Raw genomic sequence first — 25,764 nt, forward strand, 5'->3', positions numbered from 1 at the left:
GGGCCCCGACCGGGAATCGAACCCGGGTCTCTGCAGTGACAGTGCAGTGTCTTTTCCCCTAGACCACCGGGGGCTCCCAGTTAGGACTAAACTATTGAAAAAAAAAAAAAATATATATAAATCCACATCTACTAAAATCGTTCTTATATCCAATTTTACTTGAGAGTACATTTTCTTCCAACATTTTTATTACTGTAGTATATTATATTCCAACTACTTCAAGAAGACCAAGCAATGAAAAACAAAAATGAAAATTTAAATTTTTGCTTTTTGATAAATCATAGAATTAAAGAATGGTTTGGGTTGGAAGTGACCTTGAAGATCATCTAGTTCTGATCCCCCTGCAATGGGCAGGGACACTTTCCACTAGCCAGGTTGCTCAAAGCTCCATTGAACCTGGCCTTGAACACTTACAGGAATGGGAGATCCACGACTTCTCTGGGCAACCTGTGTTGTTGCCTCACCACCTTCACAGGAAAGAATTTCATCCTAATACCTAATCTAAATCTACCTTCTTTCAGTTTCATAGAATCATAGATTATTCTGAGTTGGAAGAGACTCATCAGGATTATTGAGTCCAACTCCTGGCCCTACACAGGACACCCCAAGAGTCCCACCATGTGCCTGAGGGCACTGACCAAACACTTCTTGAACTCAGACAGGCTTGGTGCTGTGACCAGTTTCCTGGGGAACCTGTTTCAGTGCTCAACCACCTTCTGGGTGAAAAACTTTTTCCTGATATGCGACCTAACCCTCCCCAGACTCAGCCTCATGACATTACCTCAAGTCATGTCATGACTGGTCGGTACTTGCCACTCCACTTCCCCTCGTGTAGATGCCAAAGACCGCAGTGGGGTCTCCAGTCAGCCTCCTCTAGGCTGAACAAAGCAAGTGACCTCAGCCACTCCTCTTATAGCTTTCCCTCCAAACCCTTCACCATCCTTGTGGCTTTCTTTGGATGCTCTCTAATAGCTTAATATCTTTTATATATTGTGGTTCCTAAAACTACACTCAGTACTCAAGGTCGCACCAGTGCAGAGCAGAGCAGGACGATCCCCCAGTGCTTTTCCTGGTGCCCCCCCAGGAAATGGGTGGCCTCCCTGGCTGCCAGGGCACTACTGACTCATATTCAACTTGCCATTGAACAAGACCCCCAGGTTCCTTTCCATTGAACTGCTTTCCAGGATCTCATGCTCCAATCTGTACGTACATCTCGGTTGCCCCATCCCAGGTACAGAATCCTTGCCCTTGCACTTGCCCTTGTTCAACTTCATTTAGTTGGTGATTGCCCAGTCAAGGTCTCTCTGCAGGGCCTCTCTGCCCTCGAAGGAGTCGACAGTTCCTCCCAATTTAGTGTTGCCAGCAAACTTAGTATTTCTTCAAGTCCTATGTCCAAGTTATTAGTGAAGATGTTGAAAAGAACTGGGCAGAGGATGAAGCCCTGTGGGACATCACTACTGACCAGACATCAGCCTGATATCACCCCATTCACTATAACTCTTTGTGCCGAGCCTGTGAGCCAGCTGCTCACCCATCACAGAGCATGCTTATCCAGCTGTGTGCTGGATGTTTTGTCCAGTGGGATATTGTGAGAGACAGTATCAAAAGCTTTACTGAAGTCCAAAAAGATTAACGTATACTGGCTTTCCGAGATCAACTTGTTGGGTTACCTTGTTTCCTTGAAGGAAATCAGGTTTCACAATCAGGACTGTCCACTCATGAAGCTGTGCTGGCTGTCACCACTGACTGTGTTGTCCTCCAGGTGTTTTTCAATATTTCCCAGAATAACCTTTACCATGACTTTATGGGGCACTGAAGTGAGACTGACAGGCCTGTAGTTTCCAGGGTCTTCCTTGCCCTTCTTGAAAATCAGGACAATGTTTGCCAGCTTCCAGTCAGCTGGCATCTCCCTGGATTCCCAAGACTGCTGGAAAATCATTGAGAGAGGTTTTGCAATAGCATCAGCTAGCTCCTAGAGGATTCTTGGGTGGATCCCATTAGGCCCCATGTATTTTCAGGGCTCCAACTGGAGCAACAGAACCTGTACAAGTTCAGGTAGGATCTTGGGATCATTGTCACAGTCATGGTCCTCCAGCTCAGGGCACTGAGACCGCCTTGCTCCATGTTGAAGACAGAGGCAAAAAATGCATTAAACACCTCAACCTTGTCCCTGTCCCTTTTTGTGAGTTGACCATCTCCATCTTGTAATGGAACAGTGATATTCTATACTGCTTTTTACCATTATTATATTTGAGAAAAACTCTTTTTATGTCCCCACATTTCCGAACAGCTTCAACTTCAATTGAGCTTCGGCTGCATGAATTTTCTGCCTACAGTAGCAAGCAGCATCTCGGTATTTTTCCTGTGTCACCTGACTTTGCTTTTGCTGGGCATACACCTTCCTTTTCTGCCTTATTTCCAAGAGAAGATTCCTGTTCAGCCAAGCCAACCATCTGCCTTGGCTGCTTGACTTCTGACATTTGGGTATTGCCTGCCCTTGTGCCCTTAGGAGATGACGTTTAAAGTCACTGGCACCTGCAAGAACGTTTTCCCAGGGGACCTTACTTAGTAAATCCCTGAGCAGCCTGAAGTCTGCTATCCTCATGTTCTGAGTTGAAGTTTTGTTGGTACTTTTCCTCCTGTCAACAGAGACTTTTAATTCCATCACTTTGTGTTCACTGTGGCCAAGACAGCCACTAATCTCCACTTCGCTCATGAGACCTGCTCTGTTGACCATCAGAAGATCAAGGAGGGCATTTTTCTGAGTCAGCTTCCTTAGGACCTTTTCCACAAAGCTGTCATCCAGGTTTTTTAGGAATCTTCTGGCCTGGGTTGTACCAGCTGTGTGTTGCTCCCAGTTGGTTTCTGGCAAATTGAAGCCCCCCATAAGGACAAGGGCAGTTGACGTGGAAGTCTGATAAAGAGCAAAGTTTATTAAAACATCTGAACTGCGGTTTACATCTATGACCCTAAAATAATACTTACCTGTTAGAAAGCTATTAGGTCTTTAGAGAAGATTTGTGAAGTTTATGAAGGTAAATCAAGACTGCTTAGCTTCAGCAGTCTTGAAAAAAACATTTTCTGTTTCCTATTCCATTGGTGTTGCCCAGTTCCCTAGCTGCATGTACATCTGGGGGAATTAAGCTTACCTGAATGTTTTTAGATTAAAGCAGTTACAACTCAGAGGTACAAACCAATATATCTAAATGAATCAGCCTTGTAGTTTTGAAATTTCATGTATACTACAGAATGAAAGAGGGGGTGGTTTTGACACTTGTGATGGTCCAGTTATTTTTCTGGGATAAGGATGCATGAAAAAATTGTACGTGAACTGGAAGAAGGAAGGGAGAATTCTGTATGAAGTAATTGCTGTTATTCCCCAAATGGGTCTTCTACAATTACATTTGATACCACATTTGATTGCCTTGCAATGGTTGGTTAACCAAAGCAATTTTATTTCCAGTTGGGTTGCAATATTAATTGTACTTACACATGTATAAACATTAGGGATATCTCATTGGTATTTTAACAAGGGCAGTCTGTATGCATGGCCTATTAACATCCAGTTATTTATATGAAGACCAAAACTCAGTTAAGAATTAATTATCACATAAAAATGCCACACAAAAAATTCTTTCAATATACCTTCTCTTTAAACCAGTACTGTCATTTTACATTCTTCTGTGTAAATGATGATTATCTGTGTCCTGGTATTTCTGAGACAACGTTTGCTCTGATGATAATATGTAGGTTGGTGTTTATGTACTAACCAGGCTTAAAAGTAATGACAAAAAAGTCATGGGAATATGACTTTGGAATTATGATTTTTTTTTTTTTTTTTCTAGCAGAAGTGCTGGCTGAGTAAAACTGTAGTGAAAAGTTGCTCAGCAAAGAAATGGAAGATGAAAAGAATAACTGAGATAAACCAAGTCTTTTATCACAAGAATTGATTCAAACAGTGATCTACAAGAGCAGAGCAGTAGTGGGCATCTCTGTTGTATCTTGCAGACTGGAGATTTTTCAGAACTGTCTGTAATATATTGTCGATGCCACAACAATGCTAAAATATTGTGTCTTAAGAAGCCTCAACTGGAAAACAAACAAACCACCCTCCAAACTTTCAACTTTAATGCTGTTTCATTATAAAGAGGCAATTTAATAAACATGTTTTGTCTTTTGAAAGAGGGAAGTACTCTGTGAAGGAAACAAACTAGAATCCTTTTTCTCTCAGCTCATCAAGAGGGAGGATAGGGCTCTGTCATGGACTGTACCTCTGATAGTCCTCTTGTGTGCAAAGAGCATTTGTGAGAAATGATACTGTTTAGATTTGGCACCAGACCTGAGGTACAGGGAATTGGTCCCCACAGGCACAAAGCAGACGTGGGATCCTTTCCTAGTAAGTCATGTATACTTTATAATTTTGTGGAAGTTTTAATAACACTAAGCACAGGCAAAGAAAATGTCAAAGCTATCGGTATCTTTACACAATGCTCTGATCAAAAATTCAGTGCAATAAATCTTCTGTTGATTTTGATTAATTCTGGATAATGCCACACTTCTAAAGCCTCTGTGATGGACAAAAAAATATGCCGATGATTGTTTTAAATTGACAGGTTTAAATGGTCAAGGTTTTAGGAAGGGTAATATTTTATTCTTTGAAGGGCTGTGTGCCACCTTCTCATTTGTGACCTAAAGCTTTCATTTGTGTATAATTAAATTGAATGAGCCCTGTCTCACTGAAAAGAATAACATTTTTTGCTGTCAGTGATTTTTTGCACTTGGACATCTTTCTACTCAGGGGATGGAGCTATGTATGTGCACTGGGAGTAATAGGTGCAGAGAAAATAAGAACAAAGCACATTTACTGAAATTAAAGGGTTATTTTTTTGATGTTTATCAAATCATTTATACTTTTTTAATCATTAAAGTTCACTATGAGTATTACAGGAACAAGCAAATCTACTGTGAATATGCCCATGCTGAAGTCTGTTTGGAGATGTGGCATAAGCCTCACCAGATTAGTGCAGACTTTGTCTGGCATTCCCTCCTGGGAGCAGGATCCCACTGTTCACTTGTCTGTCCCCAGCATCCTGCCCCTAATGTTTGGATTCTTGTTTCACAAAGCCTCAGTGCATCTTCTGGTTTACAGATATCTCGGAGGCTCCAGTCAGATATAAGAAAAATGTTTTAAAGGCAATTAAAAAAAATAAATCTATGTAATTAGAAAAGGTTTTAAGAGTACTGCTGCTTGCTACCTCACCTGGACTTATATAACTTCTTAGACTCTCTCAGGTGAGTCTGTCAGTCTAGAAGTCATTGATTTCCTCTAAAATAAGGGTTGCCATAGGAGATCTCTTCCATGCTTTTGTTCCATAATATATCTAATATGATCCTGTATAAGAATTACACTAATATAAGTGTTAGTGTGGTTTGAACACATTTCTAATCTTATTTTCAATTCTTGATTTATTTTTTGGCACACTTTAGGAATTTTAAGATTATATATAAGCAGTGATTTTAAATCTGTAGCTATAGAGGAGCTAGCTTTCCTGTGGTATATTTTGGTCTTTAGGTATTGGTTATTTACTTAATATGCTTACCTTGAGTGCAGGAGTGTAACTTTATAATATAAATCATTGCAAGGATCTCATCTGTTCAGTGAAACGCTTCACTGGTTGGAAACTTGCCAAAAAAGCTTTTAGAGTAAAGTGAAGAAACACCTTCAATCATTGTTGAGGCTTTCAAGCATTCCATTTTATCTGAAAAATCAAATACGTTAAAGACATCTAATACAGTTTTTACTTATTGACCAGAAAACTCATTTAAAAAATGGGGATATTCTGAAAAAGAGGTGGAGGAAAGGACCTGGGTAAGAAGAACAGAAAGAAAGGTGTGATTTCTCATTATTAAGCCACCATACATATGCATTATCACCTTCATTTTGACTGAGGCTTTAATGTGCTTTCAGAAAAAAAAGTCTTATTAAAAGGACGATATACTATTGTACTCAGTTTATTAACACCCTGTAGGTTCTTCAGTTTACAATTGAGAAGTACAATATGCTAAGAAAAGCTTTCTGCAGGCTGCTATTGTGCACATTTGCTATGAGTTCATTTAATTTGTGACACAGATGAAGCTAACTAGTTTTGTATTTTACCTTTCACCCTCAAATTCAGTTGCTCATGTAAATCTGGTATAATTAAAATGTAACACTGCTCTACTGCCTTTGATGAATCAGTAAAATCTATTAGAAATGGACTTCGGGGATGCTGTTTATTTTGTCTGTAAGCTTCTCTGTCAAATATTTTCAGTTCAAAACTAACAATATCTTTCTCTATGATTCATCCTTGCCAGTATAACTAGGATCTAACTAGTTTCCTCTGTTTCTAAGGAAAACTCATTTCCCTGTTGCCCATAACATATTATCCTGACCCATCTTTGTAACAACTCATTAACTTTAGAAAGAGAAAAAGGAGTTAACATGGGAATTGGAAAGTTTCCATATATGAAAGTTTTTAGGCCTCTACACTACCAAGAAGCCATGTTCCTAGAACAGGGGCTTGTGCAGTAGTTGAGAACAGAAAATGTTTGATGTCTGCCCTATTTTGCAGTTGAAATACAGTAGAAATTTTAATATGAGTTTCAGTCTGCATAGACTTTCAAATGCTCTGGGAGTACTAGACAACCCTATTATTAAAAGCTGCCTTTTACTCAAGGTATTTGAGAATTCTTATCCTTCAATCCCCTGAGTATAGTGTAATTCTCATAAGAATTTAAACAAATGGTGAAATTCTGGCTCTTTTATGTCCTGAAAAAATGATGATGTGTGATTGAAGCAGTGTCAGATATTTCTGTAGACTTGACCACAAAGCAAGAGATGTGCATAACACAGAGCAGAGAAACTCTTTAAAATTAACAATAACCTAACATTCTTCTACATCATGCTATAAAAATTCTATGTTTAAAAATTCTACCTGATTTCACTCAAAATGTAGCTGTTAACCATTTGTTTTATTTTTTTCCTGTTAATTTTTGCTATCAACTTTGAGCAATTCAGAACTCACAACTGTAAGTCTCATTTTAGGGCCATTAGGATTTAGCAAGTCTTGAGAACTTTAGGACAACTGTAATGACTGAGATTTATGTGTCTATAGAAAACAATTTAATTCTGTTTTCACTTTGCCATTTGGTAGTTCCAAATTATACTGTACTGAAATACTGTGTTTTGTAAGTTTCTTGAAAATATGAAGGATAAATATAAAAGTGACTGCTCATCCAGACCAGATCCTTGCTATTAAAAATGGATGAATAATCCCTGATGAATTATTAATTCAGGTAGGATTCTCTTCTTAGTCCTTTGGGCCTTACCACTTCTCAAGAGGATAACTTCAGTTTTGCATTTCTTAAGAGTTACACATGGGAATAGTAAAACTAAGAAGATGGCTTTATTGATATTCTTCTGGGCTTGCACAAAATTCTAGTGTTTTCTCCAGATAAAACTTTTTAGTGCTTTGTCTGTGACTTTTTTTTTGGCATAAAAAGTTGAAGGAGACTACCACCAAAAGTTTCCTGCCAGACTGAATGTTTTCCTTATAGGCAAGTTTAATTTAATTTAATTTGCTATGGGTATCATAGTTTTAATGACCTCTAGACTTGAGGTACTCTAAAATACTCATTGAGGAAGTTTTACTGTAGGAATTTCATACCTTTCATACAGAACATTTCAGATTTATTTCACTAGTATATGCAGGTATTTTGTGATAGAGCTGTGTTGCTACAGCATAGGATGCTTTTGTCTTGTTTTCTTTCGTTTTTAAATTTGGTGAGAGATGCTAGCAGAAAAAAACAAAGGCTGGATTAAGACTGAATTTTTTTTCAAAAATATTATCAATATATTTATTAATTCCAAAAGATGGTTATTGGCATTTCTTCTGCTGACAGCTGACTTGAAATAGTTTCCTTTTTATGGGGGATCACCCTACACGAGAGATTTAATTCCAAATACTCTTTCTTCCCCCTTAAATCTATATATATAAAGATTTGCTGATATTAATCTTACTGCATAAGGCTTTCAACTGATTTAAGTCATGTTTTGAGATTCTGAATTCAAGGTGGGGACTTGCTCTTTAAATGTACAAATGGTAAAGAGGAAAACTGGTAGCTAAAGAAGGAGATGAGGATCACAGGGAATTTTTGAGTGAAGCTTGGGACTTCCTAAAGTCATAGGTCATTCATTGCATCCTAAATCTTGCAAAAGTGTAGGGTAGGCAGCAAAAGGCAGAGGGCCAGCAGTGCCAGGAAAGGCTGCAGTAGGTGAAGTGACCCCGTGGTAGCAGAAGTAATCTCAAAGCTGTATGTTTTCCTGTCCATAACCCATTCTTTTTTGGTGCATATTTCATTTCAGAAGGAGATGGAGTCCTAATTCTGACTCTCTGGTGTATTTCTCTAAGAAATAAGTTCAAGATTGAAACTCTATTGCATTTCTAAAGCTTACATTTATAAATCTATACTGTTGAATAAAACAAATCCATGGACCTGATTGTTGAATTGAGTGATAGAGATTGTCTGTGTTCAAGGTACACTTGTGACTTCTCTTGGTGATATCTAGGAGGTTCTAAATTATAATGTGCATGTGTTTCCATACCTTTCTGCTCGAAGTTTCTGAAATTGCAAGAAGGAAATGGTGCAGCTTAGAAAATAATATTTTCAAGGCACAAAATCAGGGAGTTTGCATGTTTCAGGTCTACATTAGTTACAACAGCAAGAATATGTTAGAGTGTAAAACCTACAGAGATAACATTGGAGGCATGTAGAAAGCAAGACAAGGTATAGCAGTTGGTTGAAAATGGTTCCTGGTGCATGATATGCCACAGAATGTGTCTGGACATTGCTCGGGTGTCGTGGGGGCAGCTTTAACAAGCACAATATGGATCAATAGCAGACTGTGTTCAGGACTGATCTGTGTTTTATTTTGAAATGTGAACAACGCACTCTCTCTGGAGAATAAAGCATGTGCTATCATAAAAAGTACTGTGGTTACACATCAGTAAACATCCTTTGTCAAGAATAAGCACCAAGAAGAAATGCTGTTCAAGAGAAAAAGAATTCTTTACAGCAATAGCTATGTATCAGTTACAGTTAAATATACCTTAAAAGCTGGAAGGAAAAACCCATCAGTTTAATAAGTTCTTCAGACATTCTAACAACATTAGTAGGGCAAATATCCCACTAAATCTGTAAAAATATTTACAATGTTATGCACTAAGCTATGCCTGTGAACTATGAATGCTGCTTTTATGAAAAATGACTATTACATGGACAAGAAGACTGGGTTTCCTGTACAGATTCACAATAGTAGCTTTTACTGACACAAGACTAGTTCACTGAAGTAGTTACACTTACTAATAAGAGTAGAGCAGTGAAGATCCATATATCTAATCAAACTTGTGTGTCTTTTTCAAGAATAGGATGCACTTAAGTCAATTAATTCCCCTCCTCATATCATCTCCAGGTTGATAAGCAAATATTAAAATAAATACAAGTGAATGCACCAAACCCTTTTTTCTGTGCATGAGCTCTGCAATACTGTATAATTAAGAGGTCTAAATGTGAAACAGATCAAATAGTTTTCTTTATTGCTTCAAGATACTGAGGTAAATTTATAGATTTCTGAATATTAGATATGCTTTTTGCTATTGTCCAGTGTTCGTAAACAACATTTAGGTGATACTTAAAGAATCAGTCAAGTTTTAAGCTAGTGCTAGTCCTACTTAAATAGGTGGAAGTTAAATATATGCATGTTTCAATTCTGTAAATTTTCCTCTGTGTATATACTTATACATGTATTTATATGTGTATCTACATGTTTATAGGCACAAAAATATCATCTGTGTGTGTATTTATATCTATAAATATAATAAATATCTATAAATATAGATACACACTTTTAGGGGAGTCTTGTGTTTTGCAGGCCAGCAAGAGACTAAAGCTAAGGGATTTACATACTTTAAGAACACAAGGAGTTAAACTAGTATGTACCCATGCTTTTGAAATTGTACCTTTGTCATATTTTAAAATCCAGGAACATTTTGTATTCCTTATGGACATATGTGGTATATCTTTGTGGTGTACTGCAGGAAATAAAAAAACTGGCCCTTGGACTTGGTTTGCACAACTGGCTGATGCTTACTCTGTGCTGGAATCCGTGGTTTGCTTATGTCCAAATAATGCATGGACAGTTCTGGTCTAATCAAGACAGAGGGGTTTAGCACAATGCAAATGTTTAGAGGTATTTGCAGTACAATATATGCTGAAATTGTTTGGGAGGACTTTCCTAGGCAACGAGTAGCTAAGTTAGGATGGTTTCTGCTCATAGTTATCATCCCCATCATATTATGTAAACTCCTTAAGTAAAACCAAAGAAAACAATCATTGGCAAGGTGAATAGCAAAGTTTGCAACCTGAAGTGTGTAACAAGGAGAAGGGGGCATGGAAATGAGGTCATTGATAGGAAAGGTTTGATAGTGACTGCTTTGCTGCAGCTGTCTTCTGCCTTTTCTCCGAATTTTCACTGTTACGTCTTTCCTGGATGTGAACATGGCATTGTCCTTCATTGACTCTTCACCCTTTTTTGCAGCATTCCTTCTTCTTACCTCTTCGGCCTAAAATTCTCATCTTCCATTATCCCTCCTTAAACACTTGTAGTTCCTCCCTCTTATGCTTTCTGAAATCTCAGTTCACACTTCTGAAATACTGTAATGGTTCTGTTGAAAGCTGAGCTGAAATAGTCTCAAGCAACACAGCATAAATTTGGGGAGCTAAGTGAGGCACTTCTTCAAATTCAAATCAATTTAATATATACTTTGCAATTTACTTCATACACTCTTCTGCACTATGATCTCCAGTGTTGTTTTTTTTTTTTTCCAGTAATCTTCTTCATTAGGTTTGCAGGAGCCTTTTTGACCATCTCTTTTAACAAATACCTGCCTTAATTTTACTCTTTTTTTTTTGCAACAGATAGGTATTTCACTTGTTTAAAATTTCTCACGTCGTCTCTTTCTTCACATCTTCACACTTCTATGATATATCTATCTGTCCACCCTGAATTTTAAAAAAGGGATGAATTTCAAAGAAGTGCTGATTGGTACCAGAATTTGAAAGTGAATTATGCAAAGTGTAAGGACCCAAGACTACGTGTCACCAAGGTGGTGATACTGATTTACTTCAGTCCTTTGAGGCAGAGAATAGTAACTTTAAGTATTGAAACATTTTTATTCTAGTTCATCTGCAGCGTTCCCCCCGTCACCTCATACTAATGTTATCTCAGAAAACGTGGTGTGAGTGATGGCTGAACTTCAGGTGAAACGATAGTAAGCAAAGTACCGTTATTTACTTAAAATTTGGGTGAGGCTCTGAAAAGATTTAGGCAAAGTGGTTACAGCAGGGTTAGAAGGAGCTGGGAGGAACAGGAAATGTAATCATGCAGTCAATGGCTGGGTCAGAAAGCAGTGAGGGCTGGCTGCTCCCAGAGCTGGGTGGCTGGGGCTGGAGGGGACCAGTGGGTGCAGTTCTGTGAGGCTGAGTAGGGCAGGCAGAGCTGAATGCTGGCAACAGCCTCCATTAGTGGTTCCAGGTGATGGATGGATGCATAGTGAGCAAAGAGACAAATCTGGGGTCCGTCTGGGTGTTGCCATCAGAAGGAAAAGGGAACGAGGCCAGGGAAAGAGATGAGCTGGCGCTGAGCTGTGGGGTATGTCCAAGAAAGGGATCTATTGGAGGGCAGAGGTCCATCTAGCATATAGGACAGCGACAGGACTGAAGATAGCTTTTCCTAGACTGTCACTGAGGTGTAGTACGACACTGAGGGAGCCAGACTCAGCTGAAACAGAGGTCCTGGGCCTGTGGGAAGGGAAGGGATGCCCTGGGGTTCTGTTCCATGGTGGGCTGGCTCTAGGGAGGCACTATTCCATCAGGGTATGTCAGCTAATACTGGGTCCTGATGGCTCTTGACACTCCAGGGTGTATATGGGATATAATTATCTCCTATCTCTATTTTACTGAGGGAGAAAATAATAAAAGTCTACAGCCAGGTTAAAAATATGTAGTCCTTTTTACACACAATTCCAGTTGAATTGCCGAACAGAATTATGAAGAAAGCCATAATGTGTTTTAGCAACATCAGTTTCTAATCTTACTCATTTTTCTTTACATGATCTTGTGTTTGAGTATCTTGGTTTTTACTATTACTACTATTGTTATTTACTTCTCAGTTTATACTACTGAAAATTATTTGCCTAAGTTATGTAAAAATACTAGATAATTAAAGAAGAATTTGGTTTGGGGTTTGCTCAGATTTATTTTTTTTTTCCCCCTCCTGCTGGGCTATTCTGTTTTGTTCAGTACTGAAATATTGGAGCATCTTCCACAAAAGCATTGGGGATGTAATTAGAATCTGGTTTCCTTTATTTTTATTTGTTCTCTGTTTTTAAAGAACATTTATTTTAGTAGTTTTTTCCTCTACTTCATTGTACTCAGGAAAATGGCAAAACCAAGAAACAACTCCCCTACTATCTCTAGGAAAAGGACTGGGTGGTGAAAAGAAGGCACATCCTTTCACTACATTGAAAAAAAAAAAAAAGAAAAAAAAGGATATGAAATCTATTTAAACTGCATAATTTGCTATCAGGAGCCGTATAGGACTCCCTGAAATTAGGCAGCTTGTGGTTGTGACAGTGCAAATGCTCATCCAAGCACCTTTCCCTGCTGTGAGATCCCAACCAGCTTAGTCAGAAGTTTTGGTGTGTCTGCATTTCTTTGCATTTTGTGACACAGAATCAAATACCTAATGAGTGAAAAACCCTGTTGTGATCCATGGAGGAAAACACAAATCACTTTTCATTTGGTGCAATTGTTAGGTTCGAGAACGAGAAACATTATTAGCAAGATGTTGATACAGCTCTTAAATCTTACTGCTCTTTCTGCATGACTTCCAGCATACCAGTGTAACATATCAATAATTAAGAAGAAAAGTAATTATGCTTTAATTATTTTTGATATGAACCTTTTGCTTGTAGCGATTAACTGGAAAAGTCTTCATCATTTTATGTTAAATAGTAAAATGAATGGCATTTTCCAGCTGCTGGCTTGTCTGATGCGACTGAACTGCTTCCGAAATAAGGTGGGCTCATGAAGCTTTGCTTTATTGCTGTGACTGAGTGCAAGACATGCACAAAACGGATGTCAGAGCTGAATAATTAAATTAGGATTCCTTCTGTTCTTTATTAATTAGGTGAGCATGGGATATTTCTTAGAGCATGGTAACTGCTGTAGAGGGTTGCTTTCCTTCTGAGACATTAGAGACAGAGAAAAAATAATTTAAAATCTTAACAAAGATTTGCCTTTATAAGAGTTTGATTAAAATAATTAGCAGTCAGTATTCCAGGAATATTTGTTTACGTGGGTGAGCCAAAACCATCTGAAAAGAAGACATGGCCTGATGAGTTTTGAACTTTATTACCTTGTGGAAAGGTAATTTTTTAGAAGGAAATGGAGAAATTTAATTGGAAATTTTTCTTATTTCCAAGCAAATTGTTTGCAATCAGTTATAGCATATGGGTGTTTTTTTTCTTTTTGTACTTTATAACTCTGTGGATTTTGTGGACACACTTTAAGTGATTGAATAAACTCAATGAAGAATTGATCCAGGCAGGGAAAGAAATCAGTGCTTCTAAAAAATTTATTAAGATCATTAACTTTACAGGTCAGTGTCAGCTATGTAAGATGTGATCCAAAGTTTGGATCTGACTTTCATTATTTATATGCGAAAATTCAGTTTTCCTGTGTTATACAGTATTATAATACCCTGCAGAAATATCTTAAAATCTTCTTGTATTTTAGCTTTTGGATATGGATAAATGAGGAAAGAAAGAGATGCATCAAGCTCTCTGCTGCTGCAGTGCAAGGAAAATTGCGCAAAATGTTTTTTCTATTCCAGTGAGATTCTTAAAAGGTATTAATGTTATCCGGGTAATTTTTCTTAGAATATAGATACAGTGAATTTATGCGATATAATCTTTGTGATAAACTATTTTTTTTTTCTGTAAAGAGTTTTAGAGGGGAAAATTTCTGGTTTTTTGGAACTGTTTCAACCATTGGATATATTCTCAAAGTGTTCATATGCATATAAATATAAAAACTAGTCTTAAACATTTTCATCTTTCATTTTAAAGCACTTTTTAAAAATTAACATGAGGACATAAATTTTGGCTTAATTAATATTCCATGCAAAACACTGTTTATCAGACTTAAATCTCTGAATTTTCCATGAAAACTTAAAGAGGAGGATGAAAGAAAAATTGGTTTGATAGTGTTGGTTTTATTTTTATTTAGTATAATTTCAGTAGGGAAAATATATTTTGCATTTTTTGTATTTTACATTTTATCAATTCAATAATTTTAAAATATACTCTGAATGGGTCAACAAAGAAGTTCAAACTTGTTTTGAGCCAAACATATAATGAAATAATGTGGTGGGATTATGATTGGTTTTTTTTCCTAATTTACTGTCAAAATGGAAATATTCAAAGGCAAAATTTGACTTCATGGTCTTTAAGATCACAGAAGGATTCCTGAACTTCTAAAAATCGATTGATCCAAATATCAATCCACTCATATATTGTCAAGTTTAATTACCAGTGCTGATAATCCATAATTACTGCAACATTTTGCAAATGCCTACAACTTAATTTTTTCCTGTAATATTATTTCTTGGTTTAATGTCATTAACTGTTGTCCAATTCCAAGGAAGTAGGAGCTTAAATGATGGGTTTAAAACACAGCGAGCAACCTTTGAATAAAAATTTAAAGATGTTATTCTTGTGCAAAAAAAAAATTGTGTTTTTTTTGTTTGTTTCAATGGATTTCCAGTAGCTGCAGTGACATTAATTGTGAATAAGTTTGTTAGACTTAAGTTGGATATATTTACATTATTTTCATGATATAAGTGGAACCAGAAGTGAGAATAACCTTGTTTTTAGAATAATGTTCACCGTTTTATGGCCAGAAACAGAATGTCTCTTTAAGAATATGTTCTACATCTCATAAATTGATCACAGTTACTTAAATTTAAGAAGGTATAATTCAGTTACTTATAGGCATTAGTTGTTTACTACATTACAAAGTCAGAGGGATTAAGACAGTATAAATTGTGTAATACTGGCAGTCATGACTTGTAGAGTTCACTTTTGTGAAGTCCATTCCTTATAAATTTTGTGTTGCCTGTCTATCTTCTGGTGAAAATGCAAGTGGTAACAGAATTCTCCATTGAGAGTCCTCAACTTCTGTCATGATTTATCAGCAATTTTCCTCATTTTTGTCTCTGCTCAGCACTAACTAGTTTTAGCATCTTCTGATGGACTAAGTGTGGGGTAAATTAATACAAGTCTGTATGCAAAAAGTGTTAAAAATATTCTTTTAAAAATAGACATACACATTTGTCTTCAGATTCTAGGTTCTGAACTTTGAGATGATGCAGGTCCAGAGCAATAACCTACTGAGAAGCTAGGCTCTTGAGTTTTTACTCCATTGTGATGTCATATGCCCAAAATTTGATTCCTTTTATGTATTTTGTAACCACTGATTACGTCATTGCTAAACATGTTTTTATTTGTTGGCCGTAATGGATAGAACACAGTGATAATGTAACAAATGCACACATTTTTGGGGAACAAATTCTATTAAAGGTTTGCCCATTGCTTGGTAAAAAATAATTTTTTAAAAGGTTTTTGCAGATTTCTTGGAGTTGGAGGACTGACATATTTTCTGCATTCAGTTATCATAGTGCAAGAGGTTCATTACATCCCAGCAGTTCCATAAGTATGAATTCAGAATGCCAATTTCCTGTGAATCTGATGTAAACTCATGTCCCAGTTGTTTAACTGGGCTCCTGTACTTTACTGGTCCCAGTGTTTACAATCTAGATAGTATACAATCAGTTTAGACAATTTTTTAGGTTTGGATTTTTTTTTTATTTTTTGTGGACTTTCATCAAGTAAAGAAAGTAATGCTGAATAAATTATAATAAACATACTTTGCTGCTTTAATTAAACTGATCAGATAGTGTGATATAGAGGTTAATTAGCTGCAAACAAATTAATTTCATTTTCCCACCTGGAAACCTGCTTTGTAATCACTGGCATTTTGCCTTATAAAAAGAAACCATTCTCAGTTGAGGAAGTTACTGTGATGACAAGATTAGCAGTTTCCTGAACCTTTTGGAAGAATATATTTACCAAAATTAAAATGAATTTAAAATATTTTTCTCTTTCACACTTGTCTCTGTCTTCCTTGCTTTTGACTTAAAGGACTGGAGGAGGAACAGAGAAGATGGTTATCTGGATTTCTTTACAGATGTAGCCAGTTCTTGTAAATTGGGCACATAAAATCCTAGACTTTTTTGTCATCCTTTGGGGAGATGGTAAGAATATTGAGGGAGATTTGGCTGGATTTGTTCTAGAGCCTGTTTTGTCGACTCTAGTGTGTTTCATCTCAGTATGAAATAAATAGTTTGAAACAGGCTCTGGGAAAAAGTTGTGTGCAAAGTTAATGATATTTGCTGCACTGCCTCTCTGTCATCTTCTTCCAAAAAAATCCCTTTCTAGATTGAAGTTAAGTATCATCCTGGCAGCTTAAGTAGTCTAATGGCAGTTTCTTATAACAATTTTTACAGTGAAAAATATCTGAAAACTGGGGAATTTTATTTGTCATAAGAAGTTTTTCCTATTTACAATTTCTATGATCAATTCTAGAGATTTGGAGACAGAAGTACCGTTTCTAGTACTTTTATGCTTCCTTTTGAGGTTGTGCATGCAACCTTAAAATTTTTCATTACTTCTCATTTTTCTAAGTAAATGTGTAATACAGCATAATATGGGCACTTAGGCAAAAGAAAAAAAAATCCTACTTATTGTACCCTGTGAAAGATAGCAGGGTTTTCTCCTGAGATTTGAATGTGATATATAAAAACTTCTTACTCAGCTTTACTAATTACAATTTGCACAAGACAAATTAAATCAAGTGTGGTAAATTCAGCATGTAATCAAATATTGTCACGGTGAGGAAAGGAACATGAGACAATGTTCCACTGTGAAGGTCATGCCATTAAGTGAGCCAAGAAATGGATGGGCTGTGGCAGCAGAGTCACAGAATCACAGAATATGCTGTTGGAAGGGACCCACAAGGATTGAGTCCAAGTCTTAGCCCTGCAAAGGATCATCCCCAAAAGTCACACCATGCGCCTGAGAGTAGCATCCAAATAGTTCTTGAACTCTATCAGGCTTGGTGCTGTGACCACTGCCCTGGGAGCCTGTCCCAGCATCTGATTACCCTTTGGCTGAAGAATCTTTTTCTAATATCCAACATAAACGTCCCCTGAAACAACTTCTGGCCATTCCCTTGGGTCCTCTCACTGGTCACCACAGAGAAGATATCAGTGCCTGCCCTTCTTCTTCTCCTCAAAAGAAAGTTGTAACTGCAGTGAGGTCTCCACTCAATCTCCAGGCTGAATGGAGAAAGTGACCTCAGCTGCTCCTCATACTTCTTGAACTTCTCTTCAAGGCCCTTCACCATCGTCATTGCCCTCCTTTGGACAGTCTGTAATAGCTTAATATCTTTCTTATATCATGGTACCCAAAACTGCTCACAGTTTTCAGGGTGAGGCCACCCCAGTGCAGAGCAGAGCAGGACAATCCCCTCCCTCACCTGGCTGACGATGCTTTGCCTGTTGCCCCCTAGGACTCCTGGCCCTCCTGACTGCCAGGACACTGCTGACTCATATTCAGCTTGCCATCCGACAGGGACCTTTAGGTCTCTTCCCTGTCACTGCTTTCCAGCTTCTCATTCCCCAGTCTGTATGTATATCCAGCATCGCCCCATCCCAAGTACAGAATCCAGCACTTTTCCTTGTTGAACTTCACATAGTTGGTGATTGCTGAGTCCTCTTGTTGAAGTGCCTCCCCATGCAAAAAATAAGCTGAGACCTGACCTGGTCACAGTGCTGGTGAGTTGGCAGAGCCCAGCCTGGGGTACTTGGGATGCTTGTCCCAGGTCCGGGCTGTGGGCAGTGGCTTGGTACCATTGCTGGCTGGTTCCACCTTGATGCTTGGCTCGCCTGACATGTCAAACATCCACATGACAATGTTTCCCTACAGTCTCTGTTACTGGGGAGTTTATAGGCAGGATGCCAGTCAAGTCAGTCCATGACATTACCATGTTTTTTCGTCATCTCATGTATTCTCTTTCCATTCGTCGTAACTTATCTCTCCACCTAGAGTACAGTGTTTTTAGGATATACATTTAAATAGCTTTTGCATTTTTAAAATGCATACTATCCTAATGTATTTCTTCACAGAAATTTCATGTTTGGGGTTTTTTTTCAGTATTACTTTAATTGCATGAGTTTCTGAGTTTTAGCTGGATCATTTGCATTAAATGTATTTCACAATCAGTGAAAGTGAGGAAGAAAATGTTATGTTTGCTATATGAAATACAATGATCTAATTCAGAATCCAGAGTTCAGAATATTATTTTATTAATATATAATAACAATTAATCAATAATAATTGTTTCTGAATAGCAAAACCCTATAACTATACTATTCACATGTCAAGAGAGAGGAAGGAGAGGGGAAAAGGAGGTGAGAGTAGGGCAAATGTCTATTCCATTTGCAGATTGTGACTTAATTGTCCTAATATATTTGACTGTTATTCATTATTAGATATTCCAAAGGCTGGTGTGTTCATTGATGGGAATTGCCTTAAATTACAGAAGTGAGAGTCTTTCAGGTTATGGATGTTGAATTTGTGAAGATACAAAGTAGGGTCCAAACTTCTCAGAAATGTGAAGTCTGAGGTTCTTCAAAGGTCCTTGTAGAAACAGGATAGATATCTTATAGATACCTAGAGAATATCAGTGTTAGAATCGCAAATACTTCCGAAGTTTTAGATTCTTCTAAGTTTAGACCTCAGTGAACTCTTTCATGATCTCAGTTTTTAATTCAGATGCCTAAAATCTGACCACCATAAGTACTGCAATGTTTGGATCTAGTCTCATATCAAAATTCTTCAGAATCAATGTCCAGGGCTTGAAAATACAGTGTATTTTTGCCTTGCATCTATATCAGTATATTACACTTATCTGATAAGTTATGTGTTTATATTAAGTTTCTATGTTTTAGTCCCACTGTTTAGCATGCAGATGATTAATAAATTACTCATTTTATTTATCACTCCGTGAATGGATAAGTGACCACTGCATGAAAACTGTCTATAAATTTGAAGGTTTGTGGTTTGTTAATTTCAGCAAAGGAATAACCTGTAAATGAATGTTGAAAAAGTTGATCTTTTTCAGCATTTAAAAGAAAGAATATACAGCACCTGTAATGCTCCTTTATGTTATTTCCTGAAATCTTCATCTTTCATTTCAATTATTAGTCTCAGTGGAAGCATGAGAAAAACCCTTTACACAACTTGTTGAAAAGGGCTTATCATAAATTATAGTTCAGACCTGGAAAGTTTTAATTAGTGCATGAAATTTATTGTGCTGACAAAGCAGGTATTTGATCTAACTAGTCTTTGGGAAGAAAAGTCCAACTCAAGTGACCTGTTTGCCCATATTATGTGTAATATTGGGTCATATTTCTTTATGGGGATGTTATTTAACTGGTTAATATTTGTAATTTTTTTTATTTAAAAATATTTATTTAAATATTATTTCTAAAATCTGTTACAAGATCATGTTTTAAATGCACTTTCTAACCCATTTCTTATAGCACATGTACTTGCATGCATACACTGTAGTTGTAATTGCAACCGTCAACTATATTGCCTGGCATTTTGTTCACTTTAAACACAAGTTATAAATCAGTATTTCTACACATGGATACTGAATGAAAAAAAAGTTTTTAGCTGCTGATCCCTCTATTTTATGTGTGTCGTTTCATTTATATAATATTACAAAGCTATAACAAAAGAAATTGTAGTAGTTGGCACTCTCTCCTTTTTTAACTTTATTTGTAGGCTTTTATTCCATAAAGTTATCCTCTTTAGAAATAGATGTAATTTTTTGTGTGGCAGGCCATATTTAGCTTTTTTTCCTGAAGAGTCTAATTGTGCCTTAAACTGCATGTCAGACTATATAAGGGATTAAACTAAAACTGTCTGGCTTATTTGTCATACAATTTATTAGGCTGGGTTTAAATCTTAAGTACCCCAAAGGTATTAGAATGAACATTTTTTAATGCACTTCTGTATCCAAGGGGACACAACGAAATGTTTTCTAAAATTAAAACAGATGTTTTACTAATACTTAATGATTTTTTTTAGCATTTGTAGGCATTTACACTAATTTCATTTGATCTGCCTATGAAAAGTGAAATGGACCAGTATTATAAATATTTCTCTTGCCACATGCTGAGCAAAAGGACACCCAGTTCTTTCATTAATGTGAATGTTTTTTCCAAATGATGGGATTAATATGATTTTAAAATGTTCTCAAAATTTATATCTGTAATTCTAAGACCTTATTTTTAAACTAACGCATCAAAATCAGACATATATTTGCAATATGGTTAGGTTTCTTTCAAATTTTGATTTCTAACTCTACCTTATTCCCTGAAAACCAAAATAATCCTCACTAGCTGCAGATTAACTACAGTATGGAGGAGCTTTTACACATTGCCTCACTTTGGGTGCTTTAGCACTTTTTTGGGTAAAATACTTAAAAGTCATGGAAAGTATCCTGTTTTAAAAGAAAATCTAAAGAAACACACTGGCTCTGATTTCATATTTTAAAGCATGCACTAATAATTATGCAGTAGTGTATATACATACACATATATATATATATTTGCAATATAATCCACTTCATTAATCTTAGATTTGCCTCCAGTGCTTCACTGAAGTAAATCTTTGAATTATAGAAATCTTTAACTAACACTCTTCTGTTTTCTTTTCTGAGGGAATTCATTATCTTCTAACGTCTCTGAAATGAATAAAAGTATAATATTTTTTGCTTTCACATTTTTCCTACAATTGTTTTTGAACTGCTACTTTAGGGGGAAAAAGGATAATTGTGATGTCTATCTAAATTAATACATTACATTAATTTCTTAATATACGAAAGTTGCAGAAAAAGTTTCTTCGTCTCCCTTTTTTTAAAATAATTTATTTGTTTTCTGGTAGTTTGTTATAGCGTTTCATAAAGTTCTAGTATTCATTTCAGGCCTTCAGTCTCCTCTGTAACCATTTTGGGCTCCATCATGGACACTGGGTTGCATAAAATCACTAGGGAGCCCATGGACAGACCTGAGGGCACATTTAATCTTGACCACAGGTTCAATGAAAGCAACATTTCTGAATTGACCACATAGGGTGTTTGTGGAAAATCTTAAGACTTAGAGTATTTTTTTTTCTTTCCTGAATGAAAGGCAAACATCTCTTGTGGCAAAACAGATATTAAAAAAAAAAAAAAAACCACAGATACAATCTTTCTAACAAAACAAACAAACAAAAAAGACATAACATTTAGAGAGGAGGTTTTCCTAGAGACACCATGTGGCAGCAGTGACAAGGAGCTTTCTTTTTGGCACTTGTTAAAGGAGGATGTATAGCTTTTAACAACAAAGTGACATCGATGTATCATTACAATTTAGTATACATTATTATGTGTAGTATCAGATATGTCTTGTTATGCTGTAATCCCTTTTTGTTGTTCTTGAAAGAATGTGATTGAACAAAACATTATTTCCTGTGATGACAAGCCAACTTCAGCTCCATTCACGTAATCCTGAGTTGAGTTTAGGCATTTATTTGTTGAATCAATAGACTGTGTCTGGAAAGTTGCTCAGTAGAGAATCAAAACCTGAGTGTAAGTTAGTGTTGGTGTGAGTTCAAATTTCATCTGCAGATGTGTGCTTCTTCAAACCTCTAGACACAGACACTATAGAGACCAGAAACTTTGAATTATATGTGGTGAAATTTAAGAACTTATTAATAGTAGCCAATATGTAGTGTTTCCCATTGGAATTGTTTTATACCCCAAGCTGGAAAACAAACAACTATTGAAATGAAAAGCAATAAAGAGACAGTGGAACAATCTCACTTCAGCAGATAATAATAACAGTGGGAGTGTGGAAGAAGATTATTAGGAGAGAAAAGAAAATAGTAAGAGTCACAAATAAAACATTTATGACCTGGTCCTTAATGTAATTTTTATATGCTTTGCCTAATGCCCTTGTCAGATACTGAAACTGTTTGCTTTGAAAGGAGAATTAAATACAGTGAAAACTACCCTTCACCTTTCCAATTGCAAAGATTATGTAAACTCATGTACTGATACTATGCTAAAGTTTCTAATGTATGCATATGGTCTCCTAAAGTCTCTTTTTCATAAATTCAGCTTCTGGACTGTCTTACTAAATCCCTTTATTCGTGACCAGAAGCAATAGTGAATATTTATCCCTTCTCTCTCATAGGGTTATTGGATAAAGAACAAAAATAAGTATCTCTGATATTTACATTGTATCTTAGGCTTGATGACCAAGTGTGTAGTGTTACCTGGTGGCAAAAGTGTACAACAGTGGGAAAATTCAAATTCTTTGTGTCAAGAAGTTAATAAATAAATAAACTACTCACGTGAGTATCGGCAACAAAGCAATTTGTTCTTGTCAACTAGCAGTGGGTAAATTATGAAAAATTGTCCTCTAAAGACCTGACTGATCCATGAATCTAATTTGTGAACTGTACAGCATTTAGTCTGTTGTAGTACTGGATTTCTCATTTTTTCTATATTAAGAGTAGTGAGATATGTTAGATGTCAGTGTTAGTTTTTTTTTCATTATATAGGTAATATATCCAGGCAGGGTAATGAAGTACAGGACATGAACAGCCTAACAAAATACCTAATTCATTTGATATGGGGAGGTGTTTATTTTAATTAACTTGTAAATATATCATGTTTCTGAAACATAATTCTTTAATAGGTGACTTTAAAAACACTATTCAGTCCAGTAGAAGAATATAATAAAGCTATGCCAGCTTTGAGCAATTTAAACAATAAATAAAACTCTAAAAGACAGGGGAAAATATAATTGTGGCAATAAAGAATCATTTTGTTTAAGTAGGTAAACACAATTGTATCTGTTAAGGACAGTGTTAAAAATCCTATGTAATAATGATTCTATGAGAGGATGTACTGCTATGGTAAACATGAGCAATGGGGAGGGGCTGGGAAAATAAACTGATATCTAGATGAGAGTCAATATGAGAGAGCGCCTAATAGCATTGTGTTTTAACAAAATGTTACTTTTAAAAATGGAAGCAGTAAACAAAAACAGTGTATCCAGATAGGTATGTCTGTGTTGCTTTTCCTGCAGCTCGTTTTTCCTCAACAAAACCTTCCTGGGAACAGATTACAGGGGAACTGCCCTAACACAACTTAACATAGGGAATTTTCATTAAAGAAGTGTTTCTTTCTCCTGTCTTCTGAAGTGAAACAACATTTTAATGTTTGTTTTTAAACTAAGCAGATCACTTTATGCTGAAAGCACTTCTGTTAATATTTCTGGTTAGTACCACTCAGAGTTGGATCCTTTACCTGCTAGAGAATCAGGTGGTGTTTTGAAGAGACCAAATTATTTACAGCCATGTAAAAAGTAAGTGGAACCAATGAAAATAGAATCTTTTGCCTCTTCAAACATACTCTGAGGCCTCCACAGAATTATATGGCCATTTCTTTATAACAGTGGATAAGCGATTACCTTATTAGTCATCATTTGTCTTGAATGATTAAAGGAATTTCCTCCTGTGTCTACAACACCCTGAGATATGGCTTTGTTGTCCAGATACTGATACAAAACCAACTGACCTGTGGATAGAACAGCATCTTGGTGGAAAAGTGCATTTTAAAGGAAAAGCAAAAAGGATGAGTTCATGTTAATAGCATTTACCTCAAATGGCATTTAGCTCATCTCTAATATATTTCATCTCTGACTCTCTAAAAGGTCACAAAGGAGAATAAATTATGTCATTATTTATGGAGTGAGGAAAACGATGGTTTATAAAATGAAGTGCATTACCTTGTAGTACATGTCATGGTACTTTTTTAGTGCAAGTAATAATTGTCATTGCCTTACCCACTTGAAAAATGATTACTGAAAGCATTCTTTCCTGTTGGTGTTTATAAAAGAGAACACTTTGTTGTGTTCAGCTTTTTCTTTAGATAAGTAAATCCAAAGGTATTATCATAAACAGAACTGAAAAGATAAATTAGGACAATTTTTGGAGGTCAGCAACGCTCACCTATTTTCAGGTCACTGCTGGACATGAAGAAATGTAATTTCTCATTTATTAAAAATCTGTAATAATACTATGTCCATACTATTTAATACAGAAATGCATGTAACAATTGTTTGATTTTGCTGAAAAACTGTTGGGCGCATTGCAGAAATTCTATTAGGTGGAAAGCTAATACAGCAAACCTAAATCTTCAAGGCTTTTAAATGGTTCAGAAATATTTCAAGGTAAAACAACACTGTATTCCCTAGGAAATACCCCAATCTCCAAACTGCTGAATGAAGCTTCTGACTGATTCTGTAAGGGAAACTAGTAATCTTCTCCTTCTTTGCTTTGCTTGAATTACATGGTGCAGTGTTTCTACAGAGCTGCCAGGATCTGCTCTCCACTACCACAGCCAGACTGCTGTGATGTATTTTCACAGACTGTATTTTCGCCATGGGAGGTGAATAGAACAATAAATGTGTGTGCAACAAATACTTAACCCACTTAGCAATGCCCGTGCGTTGCTGTATCTGTTGTCTGCTGGATGTCATGGTGCATAAATCACCTAATTGCACAGGGGGAAGTCACGTGTCTGTAAAAGAAACAACTTATGGAAGTCTTTTATGAGCTCTGGAGTTTGTACTTTTCTGGCTGTGTTTTGAGTGACTTATGTAGCTTCCCAAGGAAGAAGCATTAAATGAATGAAGTTAAGGATGAGCATGGCAAATACTACATGCAACAGAGAGCAAGCAAAGATCTAAGTCTGTCTTATTTCAAAGAGAAAAGATAAAGAACTGTTTTCTTTATATAAAAATGTATTTTGCAATAGTACAGAGTATTGTTACTTAAATTTATTCTCTCCTTTCAAACTAACAGAATTACTTTTCTTTCTCTTGCAGAATAATGATATAATCTATTACAATGCAAAAGATGATCAGAATGATGTAAGTAATGTTACATTTAATTTCATTTCATAAATCTCAGATTTATTTGTAAATTAACTTGTAATCCTTGCAAATTAAGGGATTGAAAATATGAATGAAACTCTAAGACTAGCATTTAAATATTTTGCAGAAGCAAGAAAGCAAAAAACTTGAAAATGTCTCCAAAAGTGTCCTGAAGAGCCAGATAATATTTTATGTTCTAATTCTCAATGTCTGTCTCCTTTCATGCAGCTTGGGCTACTGGTCAGTCAGAGTATGTGCTGGGAGAATAAAGATACACACAGCAGTATTATTTACTTTCTGAAATGTAATAAAACTATAATTACACGTCTGGAGTGCACTGTCACTGCAGAGACCCGGGTTCGATTCCCGGTCGGGGCCCCTCCCCGGGCAGATGGAGCTCGTTAGCCCTGTAAGGCAATCCATCTACGTCCTGAGGACCTCCCTGCCACCGTCCAAGCGTGCTTGGCCCCGGCAGATGAACCTCA

General features: G+C 36.4%; 1 protein-coding gene across 1 annotated transcript in view; it reads left to right on the forward strand.

Moving 5' to 3' along the window:
- Positions 1 to 25,764, forward strand: part of CACNA2D1 (calcium voltage-gated channel auxiliary subunit alpha2delta 1) — a gene marked incomplete at its 5' end in the record, with an annotated part of 351,550 nt that overhangs the window by 139,981 nt on the left and 185,805 nt on the right. The window contains one exon of the mRNA XM_027886307.1: positions 25,232 to 25,276. Within this exon, the coding sequence (XP_027742108.1) occupies positions 25,232 to 25,276 (45 nt within the window). The remainder of the gene's footprint in view (positions 1 to 25,231; positions 25,277 to 25,764) is intronic.

This window comes from Empidonax traillii, unplaced genomic scaffold, assembly GCF_003031625.1.
Source record: "Empidonax traillii isolate 1590-97213 ecotype Southwest subspecies unplaced genomic scaffold, ASM303162v1 scaffold185:size1678824, whole genome shotgun sequence".
NCBI lineage: Eukaryota > Metazoa > Chordata > Aves > Passeriformes > Tyrannidae > Empidonax > Empidonax traillii.